This window comes from Nannobrachium achirus (genome assembly GCF_963921795.1).
Source record: "Nannobrachium achirus genome assembly, chromosome: 19".
NCBI classification, from domain to species: Eukaryota; Metazoa; Chordata; class Actinopteri; order Myctophiformes; family Myctophidae; genus Nannobrachium; species Nannobrachium achirus.
Genome location: NC_137826.1, coordinates 58,922,222 through 58,934,298, shown reverse-complemented (window position 1 = coordinate 58,934,298; position 12,077 = coordinate 58,922,222). Strand labels below are relative to the sequence as shown.

The following is a 12,077-nucleotide window of genomic DNA, read 5'->3' as shown; positions in this document are numbered from 1 at the left end:
CTACCAGGCAGGGTGAAGGAGTCCGTATCTCTGGAATTACTGAACGCACAGGAACAAGGGACCCCTTAAAAGATAGATCTCAGCGAGGTGGAGGCAGACGCGGGGGTCTGAAGGTACGAAAAACGTCCGAAAGAAGCGGACGCGACCGCGGTTTGCTATAGGGCTAATGACCACTAGTTGGGCATCTTACACAGTATGGCTTTAAAACCATAATTTTAAAAAATAAATCTTTGAACCTGGATCATCAGCATACAGTAGGACCATCAGTGATTAAAACTGTGAGTAGTTTTGGAGATTATGTAAGCCATTTACCATGAGAGGGAGTGGGTTGTTGGCTGATTTACCACTGTTTCAAACAACCCTGAAACAGTGGTAAATCAGCCAACAACCCACAACCCTCGAACGGTAAATTGCTTTTCTACCACTTCTACCATATACAGTAAATGAAAGAAAACACAGTTGTAACTTGCAAGGTACAATCAACTGCAACACAACATGAGCCAACTCAAGGTTGTAGACTGATTTACCACTGTGTTAAGCCAATCAGAATCCAGTATCGGAAGTTGGAACATGTGACCACAAAAAGTGGTAGAAAACATTTTTTGATATAGTTTTACGTTGGTCTCTCCCATCACAGCAGCGTCAGCGTAACGTTGGATTATTGTGCCGAGGGACATGAAACAAACTGAAACATTTGAGGCTTCACAGGGTTCGAAGTTGTTAGGGAAAACGGTTATTTTCTTGCTGGTGAAGTTTTCATTTGTGAAAAATAAAAATAAAATAATTAAAAAATATATATGTGTTGCTTTATCACCATGTGATATCCACATTCTGTGTGGATATACTTACTAGGGCTGTCACAATTATTACATAATCGTCTAATCGCAATTATTTGACATAATCATGATCATTTTTCTTAATCGTCATAATTGTTTACATGTTGAAAAATGTTTATACGCGTCGCAATGCGACGCGTTGTGAGCTTGTAGATCAGCTATTTCCACTATCAATGTTCTGATTTTTAAGTGTAAAGTTGTCAAATATGTCAGTAATTTCTTTGTGTATTTAGGTTATGTGTCATATCTGCCATGTGCAACTACAAAGCCTAAAAGCCAAACAGAAATGTAATTGACAACGACAAAAACACAATTAAATCGTTAATCGCAATTATTTGAGTGACAATTAATCGTCATGTAAAATGTCATAATCGTGACAGCCCTAATACTTACGACACAAAACTAATCAGAAAAGAAGAAACAGCGCCTCCTGGTGTATATTAGGGACCTTTTGTATAACTGTAGGCAGATTCCCTCCGGGGAGTTGAAACCTGACCTGGGCTTTAGTAACAATGGCAAAGACGCAACACGGCCAACAGGGGGCAGCAGTCTCTCTCCACGTTTAAACGGGTTCTCTCCAGCGGGCGTTGCAGTAGCGCCCCCTACCAGAAACTAGACAGAATAATAAAAACAAAAAACTTTCATGGACATCAGGTAGAAAAGTTGAATTGCAAAGTTCACCGTTATTTCTTTTTTCAAGTTCAAGGTTTTTATTTTCTTCCTGCCAGAGTATACCGACGATGACGACTATTCCGCAACGTGTGACGTTGTAATTAGGTTGCCAGATCATATCGGTATTTGTGTGTGTGTGTGTGTGGGGAGGGGAGGGGAGGGGGGGGGGGGGGGGTTAGGTCAACCACTTTGACCCTGGGGGAAAACGCGACCTGTTTTGAAGGTGATTTTCAGGGTGGGAAAATATTTTTGTGTGACGTGAGATTTTTTTGAAAAATAGGTCTTTATTAACCACTTTAAACATGGTCGTCCCTATTATTTGGCATGAAAATTGTAAAAAAAAAAAAAGAAAGAATATTGTCAAAAAATAGCGAAAATAGACAATGGATAAAAGCTTCCATTAGCTCTACAAGCTGATCGCACAGCGTTAGGGTCGTTGCATACCGTTATAAGGAGCCGACTAATTTCGGTTCGGGAGGACGCCCCGACCCGAAATTATTTAGGTTCGGGGGTGATTTCATCCATACTTTCTTAACGGCTAGTGCCGAAGTCGCATGTAAATATTGGAGGTCCGTGGCATGACGACGTTTGTGGCCGATGAATGAGCATTGCATGGCGGATACATATTTGCCTTCCCTCGCGCTGCACACTGAATGACTGGAGGTCCAGTGAGTAGCAGCTCCAGCAGGCAGCAGCACCAGTGAGGTCTCTTCTCTCTCACACTCACAAACGCTCGGCTCGAGCTCTGTCAAAAACATTTAATCTACAAGCTCACATTATAGACGTGCCGCCTCCCTTGCTGCATGCATGTCATCACGCAGTCACAACTCGTCGTGGAAAAGGAAAACATATCAACACGGAACACTAACAATTTAATAGCAAAGTTGTGTTTAAGCTCTTCTTTTCTCTTTAAAACGGTCGGCGACGCGTTAGCAGCGATACACGCAGCAAAGGCGTGTGTGTGTGTGTGTGTGTGTGTGTGTGTGTGTGTGTGTGTGTGTGTCGCGCGCGCGCCTCCCAGTCCACCACTCTTCGTCTCCAGCCAGAGCCAGGCTGACTTGTGTCCGCTCTGCGATGCCCAAAAGACGGCCACACAAGCATTTGGAAGTCGGCGTGTCTCCCTCCCAACGACCGCTGTTTCCTTGGATTCACAGCCGAGAATATGAACGTGAAGCCGGGCTGAATGAATGAGAAGACACCGCTGAGTACCGAAATGAAGTCGGGAGGTCACAACATTTCGTCAGCACCGTAGAGCCGAATTTAGTAGGTTGACGCCCCCCCGAACCGGGGGATGCGAACCATATTTGGGTTCGCCTAGGGCCGAACCGAACTTAGTTAGGCTCCTTATAACGGTATGGATCGACCCTTAGAAAGGGCTATTTTCACTATTTGTCGTAGGATGAAAGTATATAGGGCTTAAGTGGTCAATCGCTTAGAGGGGGGGGGGGGGGGGGGGGGGGGGGGTTCTGCACAGCTTTGGGGTGAAGGGGGGGGGGGGGGGGGTCGGGGTTTGTGTTGTGTGTGTGTGTGTGTGAGGGGGGGGGGGGGGTGTAGTGTAGTCCAGAGAAGAAGGAAGTGCAAACAATGTCTATAAGGTTGTGTGTGTGTGTGGGAGGGGAGGGGGCGGGGCAGGGGGGGGAGTAGGGTTCAGAGGGGAGGTGGGGGGTGTAACCCCCCTCCCCCTCCGGCGCTGTCTCTCTCACCAAAAGGCATATTTTGACTTTTATATGTGTCAATTTTGACCAAACGTAAACACGTGGCGTTAAAAAGAAAGTCACAAGTATGACTCTTTGGGGACTCCATCCGTCTGTGCCGGTCGTTGAGTGCCGTAAACTCGGGCGGTGCCGAGAGTCGGCTGAAAGCGGACGTCGGAACGCTCGCCTATAAGCTCGCTCGGCGCCGCCTCTAGTGGCTCAAGTCCGCTTGAGTCTGGTGCGCCTCCGACGTCTAAACCAATCCCTGAAAAGTCAACATGCACCTTCAACATCCCCCTTCAAGGCTGACGTTTGCTCAATTCATGCTCTACTTTTAGAGACAAATTCGGTTCAGTTTCGGGGAGTCACAAAATCTCGTGGCACGGAACAGCTGAATTAACAGTTCTACTGCCAGATGTATTATTTATGTATTTGCGCTGGTGCCAGCAAAAAGTAGCTTACCTTTGCGATGTTATAGAAAATTATCTATGGATGATTTCCAAAAACAATCGTTTTCAATGAACACATATATCTGTACTGTAGCCAAACTGACGGCAGAGGGCAGCCTTATGCAATGAATGGATGTGAAATGGCCCTCCCCTCTTGTTCTAGATCAGGTCCATAGAGAACAAAATTGACGTATGGCCTTTGCTTTTAGAGCCCCTACCCTTTGGAATGCCCTGCCCCTTGAGATCCGCCTTGCTGAGTCTGTCCCCCGTTTTAAATCACATCTTAAAACACATTTTTACAGACTAGCTTTTAATCCTGCAATTTTGCAAGCTAGTTATTTATTTCTTTGCATTGTTTTTCTGCACTGTTTTTAATCTTATAACCTTTGTGTGTATGTCCTGTTCTTTGTCCTCTGCTGTTTTGTGTCCCCCTGTAAAGCACTTTGTAACCTGGTTTTGAAAGGTGCTATATAAATAAAGATTTATTATTATTATTATTATTAACAGCCAGGAAGTGAATTGGACATCATTGATGTTTACGTGTGGTGGAGATTTGAGAGCAGCATTACGGGAGATGGTTTTTTTTTACTGTACACACCCGCGCGACCCCTCATCAGCTTACAGTCATCAGACAAGGTAAAAGAACGGCCATTTGTATTGGCAACGCGTCGCGTCAGAATTGGGACGAGCGTTAACGTTCAAAGCGGTAAAAGAGTTAATGACGGTACTCGCCCCCCCCCCCCCCCCACTATGAATCGTCCCTAAGTTACAATTAGCCTGGAAAACCAGACTGATCCAACAATTTAACTCCCTCCAAAGTAGTGAGGGACCAATCAGTGTTCCAGTATGCAAATATGGGTCAGCTTCATCACCAGAGGCATTTATTTATATTTGTATCCGCCCCTTGGAAATGCAGGTTCCACACAGACCTTCCAGGCCAAATATCTATGCAGTGATATTAGACTAAGGCAGGGGTCTTCAACGTTTTCAGGCCAAGGACCCCTTAGTTGAGCGAGAGATGAAGCAAGGACCCCCACAACCTGTTCATAGATTCCATATAGTTTCATCGTTTGACAGCACAATCATCAGTGTATGTTGGATTCATGTCAATTTGTGTTTTCAGATATTTAACCACTTGAGCCGTCAATACTTAATAAACTTGACCTTTCACTCTGAACTTGGTCTGCTCTTTTTCTCCTCTACACCAAACCTCTTTGCCGAAAATAGCCGATCTACAAGCTCACAACGCCCAAACTAGTGAAACTAGCAGATCAAGCAGTCAAAATATGCCTACATTGTCTATGTCCACTTCTTGTTAAACATTTGCTTTCTAATTCATGTAATTTCTGAGATTTTTAATTTTTGAACTGACTAAGAAAGATCACTGCATTTTATTTTTTAATTCATGAAAATGTTTTTTTAAACAGTTTTTGAAATAATTATTTAAAAAAAAAAATGATGTAAGAAACCAAAAAATAAAATAAGGGACCCATAAAAAAAAATAAAAAAATCTCTGCAACCCAGAAACGGGCCCCGACCCAGTGTTTGGGAACCAGTGGTTAAGTCTATTAGGCTAAGTCGCAAAATGCCTTTTTTGGGTGGTAATGAGCCAGCGTTGAAGACCCCCCCCCCCCCCCCAGTAGCTAACCTGACGTCGCCAGATGGTGGCAGCATAGCTATCATCTAACGGCTGTAGGGGGCGTGTCCATCAGGTTACACAGCAGCCCTATTGGACAGAAATTGGTCCTCTTTCTTACTTCCGTCACAGCTATTAGCAGTGATTCTGTTGAAGACTCTGTTCCATTTAGTCTAGCACAGTGGTTCTTAAACTTCTTAATTCTCAAGGACAACCATAACTCAGAGTAACAAATCCTAACCCAGAGTTGCAGACCCATAAGGTGACATTTGGAACCACCTCAAGGACACTTTGAGACCCACTGGTGTAGCAGAGTGTTTCCACCGAGCCCAAACATGCAACAATATCAGCACCCCGACACTGTTTGAGGAAGATATGGAAACAGAGCCTTACATCAGTATCACCTGGGAAGGTAAGTAAGGAAGGAGCCCGATTTCTTTACAATGTGGCTGCTCTTGGATCAAAGGTTGCGGAGAGCGGGGCGACTCAAAAACGGGTCCCGAATCAGTGTTTGGGAACCAGTGTTTGGGAAAAAGGTCTATCAGGCTATAAGTCGCAACATGCCTTTTTGGTGCAAAGAGACAGTGTTGAAGACAACCCCCCGTCGCCTCCCCTCCCCCTCCACACTGGCATCAAGCGCGGCGAGAGGCGACTCACGAACGGGTCCCGAACCAGTGTTTGGGAACCAGTGTTTGGGAAAAGGTCTTATCCGGCTATAAGAGTCGCAACATGCCTTTTTGGTGCAAAGAGACAGTGTTGAAGACAAACCCTCCCCCTTCGCCTCGCCTCCCCCTCCCCTCCCCCCCACACTGGGATCAAGGCGCCGAGAGCGGCGACTCCCCGCGGGAGGGCGAGTTGGAGCCGCCGGGCATCCCCCCCAGTGGGCCCCCCCCCCCCGGCCCCCCCGGCCAGGAGGTCCTCGGGCGGGAACACAGTCAGCGTGCAGGCGCGGATGCCGCCCAGCGACTCGGGCAGGTCGAACACCTTGTGCCACTCGTCGCGGTCGGGGTCGTAGCGCTGCACGATCTCCACCATGCAGCGGTTGTTCCACGAGTAGCCGCCCACCACGTAGACGCGGCCCTCGTGCACGGCCACGCCCACGTCGGACTGGCCGCGCAGCATGGCGGCGATGGGCGTCCACAGGTCCAGCGCCGGCGAGTAGTACTCGCACGACAGCACGTCGTCGTAGTCCGAGGTGCCGCGGAAGTGGTTGCCGCCGATCACGTAGAGGCGGTCGCCCACCGTGCACATGCAGTGGAGGCCGCGCACCGTCGTCATCGGCGCCTTCTGCGTCCAGCGGTCGGCGTCCGGGTCGAAGCACATCAGCTCCTTCTGGAAGGTGTCGTGGGTGATGCCCCCTGAGACGGGAAAAAACACACAAGAATAAAGAGATGTTTAACACATTTAGGCTTAGAATTATTGAATGCTTTAACTGTTGAAAAATAGCAGATATACAAGCTCACAACGCGGCACCGAGTGCCGCCGCGCTGCAAGCTTGTAGATCTGCTATTTTTGGAAAAAGTTGTGAAAATGTGTGCAAATCTTTGAATATATGTATTTTTCAGAGCGAACGTTTGTAACTCAAATTTTGCTTCTGGGGGGGTGGTCCCTAGAACTAGATATTTTTAAATGGGGGTCCGTGGCCAAATACATATCAGTTTGGGGGTCATTCACATGAAAAGGTTTGAGAACCACTGACATAGTAGTCTCTCAAGAACAGACTAACTGAGCTCCGGTTAAGTGAAAAGGACCTTTTCTTTGACGATGGCTGGCCAGATTGCTGACATAGAAACATAGGGTTTTCAAAAAATCTTAGAAGGATTCAAAAGACACTTATAGAATCGGGTCAACATTCTAATTTTCACGATTTTTCAAAAATAGCAGATCTACAAGCTCGCAGCGCTGCACTCTGTGCCGCGCTGTGAGCTTGTAGATCTGATATTTTTCACTGGTTAAAGCATTCAATAACCCTAGGCCTAAATGGGTTAACACTTTTGATGCTTTTATTGTTGTAATGATCCAACCACAGTGTGCCAGGAATTTTCCCCATTCACTTGCACTTTTATTTTGAAGAGCCAGAGTCAAAACCAGGCGTGTTGTTGGCTGGATTATTCATGAAGCTTTCCCGGAACAGAAAGATCCCATGATTGGCCGCTAGTTGCGCTGTTTTCCCCCCGCGAGGTACCAAAAGGAATATTTCTCCATTGGATCCCAGTCATTTCCCCCTTTGATTTTCTAACTTTGATAAACATCGTCATAAATACTTTCCTACGTTCCTGTCGCTAGTAAAAAACTGCCTTTCAATCACCATGATATGCGTTTTGTGCAAATATGGTCCAATTTATGTTAAAGTTGATGATAACGTTGCGGGGGGCGTGGCCAACTAAACTGATAACAGCCGGCTGTGTTCTTCTTCGTGTGCTTTATTTCGGAGGCTCAACACCACATTCTCCCATGTATCCCTGCGGTTCCACGTGACCGTTGGCAGCCAATAGCATTCCTTATGATTCCTTGGGTACCATTAAATCAATGATGGCGACACCCATACAAGGGACAAAAAAGTGTCATTTTCTAAATATTTTGAGATGCCAAATAAATATCATTTTGGGGGTCCTTCACATGAAAAGGTTTGAGAACCACTGACATAGTAGTCTCTCAAGAACAGACTAACTGAGCTCCAGTTAAGTGAAAAGGACCTTTACTTTGACGATGGCTGGCCAGATTGCTGACATAGAAACATAGGGTTTTTCAAAAAACCTTAGAACGATTCAAAAGACACTTATAGAATCGGGTCAAAATTCTAAATTTCATGATTTTTCAAAAATAGCAGATATACAAGCTCACATGAGCTATCTGCTATTTTTCAATAGTTAAGGCATAAAATAATGATACACAATAATGTGTACCCGTTCTGAATGGGTTAATACATTATAATTGTCCTTGATAACTACAATGTAAAATTAAAAACAGCTTAATTATTTTATTTCTTCTAGAAATAGCTAATCTTTCACTCAACAGGGGAAATGCCTGTCACAAGTTGATGATGTCATAAATGTCATGTGTGATCTATCCCTATGGAATTTATGGCATGCATGTGAAAATAAAAACATACTCAATACTTCCTATGGTTAATATGAGCATTAAATCAATATTTCAAGTGTGTGTGTGTGTGTGTGTGTGTGTGTGTGTGTGTGTGTGTGTGTGTGTGTGTGTGTGTGTGTGTGTGTGTGTGTGTGTGTGTGTTTGCACATGCATGCCATAAATTCCATAGGGATAGACCACACATGGTTTTATGACATCATCAACTTGCGACGGGCATTTCCCCTGTTGAGTGAAAGGTTAGCTATTTCTAGAAGAAACACAATATTTAAGGTTATAAGGCACATTTGTTGTATTAGCCAGGGATCCTTTTAATGTGAAGCGTTTAAGGAATGGGAACGATTAAAATCCTAGAAGGATCCCAATGAGCCTGCGGTCACAGAGAGCTTGTTGTGTACAGTGCTGCGCGTGTGTGTGAGAGAGAGAGAGAGAGAGAGAGAGAGAGAGAGAGAGAGAGAGAGAGAGAGAGAGAGAGAGAGAGAGAGAGAAAACAGGACATGTCTACAGGGAAGCCTTAAAATAAAGAGGAACACAATCCCAGAATGCATCTGGGCCTGAGCCAGTCACCCCCCCCCCCCCCCCCCCCTCCCCCCAGCTGATGTTTCGTCAGTGCATGCAGACGTTGCAGCCGCAGTCCAAAGCTAACTCCATCTGAGCCTACGTTTCATTCAGTCCAAAGCTAACTAAATCTGAGCCTACGTTTCATTCAGTCCAAAGCTAACTAAATCTGAGCCTACGTTTCATTCAGTCCAAAGCTAACTAAATCTGAGCCTACGTTTCATTCAGTCCAAAGCTAACTAAATCTGAGCCTACGTTTCATTCAGTCCAAAGCTAACTCCATCTGAGCCTACGTTTCATTCATACCTGGTTGTTGCTGTCGCAAGCCACCGCCCACCGGAAAATAGCCGACGAGTCAACTATAAGATATTTCCGTTCCGCGCGCGACACTCACCGGCACTCTGCTACGCATTAATCACGCTTTATTCAGTCCGCTCAGAGACTCAGTATTGATACTTTTACGTAGAAAATGTGAGTACCTTTTCCACCACTGTACTGAGATGAGGTTTTGTGCTTGAACAGAGAGACGAGTTGTGCTTTCAGATAAGCCTGGAGTGAACTTCCTAATGCCTCCGCGGGCTCCAATAAGAAACATTTGAAGTCTCTTTTTCCTTTCATTAGTTGCGGATGTGAGGTGATATACCATCACTGATAAAGAATATGAAGTTCAGCTGGTAGGTTTTTTTTTTTTTTACCCAGCTTTAATTTTCCTCACATTTACCAGACACAAAATCAGGTAAAAAGATGTTAAAGTTTTCTTTAGTATTTGTGTTTTCAGGATGACACCAGATGTTGTGTGCTCTGTAGGAGCAGGGCTGTCCAAACCACTTTTATTCTGATGAATAAACACAACAAACAGGCCTATTTTTGTCTCAATTTCTATTCACAAATTTGTATTTTTTTCGTCTCCTGAACCTGTGTCAAATTCAGATTTCATCTTTATTCTTTTGAATAACACAACATTTAGATAAAGTCCTATTTTAGTCATCTGAAATTGTTTAGTCTTGGTCTAGTCTTGATGGACAAAATATCAAAGTCTCTTAGTCTTAGTCATGCCAGTGTTCATTTTGACAGCAAATTCTGAAACCAGTAAGACTCCCTAGTCTCCCTGATGGTCGCTTATTGGGAGATAAGCGACCGTCAGGTCGCATACACAAACTTTAGAAGGCAATGGTAGCCAATCAGGAGGGAATATGGGAAATGAGAAGTCCATGTTGATGACATGACTGTAGATATACTGTGTACCGCTTTGCGTGATTTTGGGCCAAAATTTGTCAGACAGATGACTGACTGACTGACTGACAGCCGGTGGAGGTTTCGATAGTAACTGCGACCTGATGAGAGTGGACTTCAGTATTCAGTATAAAACAGTGGACTGCAGTATTCAGTGATCATCACCCACAGATATAAAGAGCTAGATGCCTCGTTCGCCTCTGCAGTTAATTGGAGCGATGTGCAAAAGTTCTAGTCCGGACATCCTGGAAAAACTAAGGGAACGCTGTCAGTCAAAGTGACTACTGGCCAATCACAGCGTGTCTTTTCCGTGGCTTATCCAAGGACCACAATTCAATTCAACAGAGCCAGTTCCGATGTTGCGCTGCTCAGCTGTTCTTATAGGCTGCATACGTAAAGTCCAGCCCCCACCTGCCTCTGATTGGCTTACCGACTTCCGTATGTGTGACGCACGCGGAAGCAATGAACACGGAAGCGACGAAGATTCCCTTGGTTGCTCAATGCATTTAGCGCCCCCTAGCCGAAGGAGGCGTCTACCTTTCTATGTCTATGGTGTCACCCCCCTCCCCCTCCTAATCTCGCTCTCCATTTCCTGTCAACCTACTATAGTATGTCTATCAATAAAAGCAGAAAAAGACAAGCTTCCAGTCTCTATGTCTGTCTGTGGACCGTCAGTCAGCAGCAAGCACTCTTGACAGTCGCGGTCTAAAACAAGCAACATTCAAATACACAGAGAGAATTGGGTTGGGATCAAAATGGAACCAAATGGACCCATCTGTACACCCTCAGAGTTACAGCTATTTGTATGGGTCCATTTGGACTGAATGGTTTTAAATACTAACGGTTCCCTAACCCTGTGAACCTCGTCTTCCAACACTGAGCTAAGACTACACTACCTACCTTTACCCAATGTGATTCCTTATCTTTAAGACTACACTACCTACCTTTATAAAATGTGATTCATAATCTTTTGAAGCAGCCATGAAATGAGGTAGACGATGAAGAAAAGAGAGAGAGACAGAAAGAGGGCCAGGGTTCATTAAAAATATTATTTTTCTAATTGTGGAGCTTGCAGATGGAGAACCCAGGAGCTGCAGGGGGATTAACACAGCTTCATACCTGTGATAATAAGCTACGATCTGCGCTTCACAGACAGACAGACAGACAGACAGACAGACAGACAGACAGACAGACAGACAGACAGACAGACAGACAGACAGAGAGCCCTCCTTTCGTTCCGTTCCCAGGTGCGTCACAAGGGGAGGGGAAAGTGGGACTGAGTCACTAGGGCCCAAGGTAGAGGGGCCCTAATTATTTAGCTATTGAACAATAGCAGATATACAAGCTCGCAGTGAAAATGTGTGCAAATCTTTGAATAATATGTAATTTTTAAGCAAACATTTGTAGCTCACATTTTGCTTCTGGTGGGGGGGTCCCTGGAACTAAATATTTTGAGATGGGGGTCCGTGGCCAAATACATATCATTTTGGAGGTCCTTCACATGCAAAAGTTTGAACACCTTTGACATAGAAACATAGGTTTTTCAAAAAAAACCTTAGAAGGATTTAAAATATTTTTTCAGTTTTTTTTTTCCAAAAAATAGCTGATCTACAAGCTCGCAGCAGTGCCGCGCTGTGAGCTTGTAGATCTGCTATTGTTTCAATAGTTAAAGCACAAAATAATGAATGCGTTCATGGGGGGCCCGCAGTGAATCCTTGCACCCAGGGCCCAGAATGTGGTGCGACGCCCCTGTCCTCCTCTCCTCTCATCTCCCAGCCTCCGTCACGTAGGGTTAGTCACACATGGGGAGGAACTGGGCCTCGTCTCCGTGGCGAGGAGGGGGAGGAGGAACTGGGCCTCGTCTCCGTGGCGAGGAGGGGGAGGAGGAACTGGGCCTCTT

General features: G+C 45.3%; 1 protein-coding gene across 1 annotated transcript in view; it reads right to left on the bottom strand.

The window, feature by feature from the left end:
* Positions 1–5,369: 5,369 nt before the first annotated feature.
* klhl13 (kelch-like family member 13) overlaps positions 5,370–12,077 on the bottom strand; it is a 111,142-nt gene continuing 104,434 nt past the window's right edge. Inside the window, exon 10 of the mRNA XM_080748872.1 lies at positions 5,370–6,645. Coding sequence (XP_080604998.1) covers positions 5,993–6,645 — 653 coding nt within the window. The 3' untranslated portion in view covers positions 5,370–5,992. The remainder of the gene's footprint in view (positions 6,646–12,077) is intronic.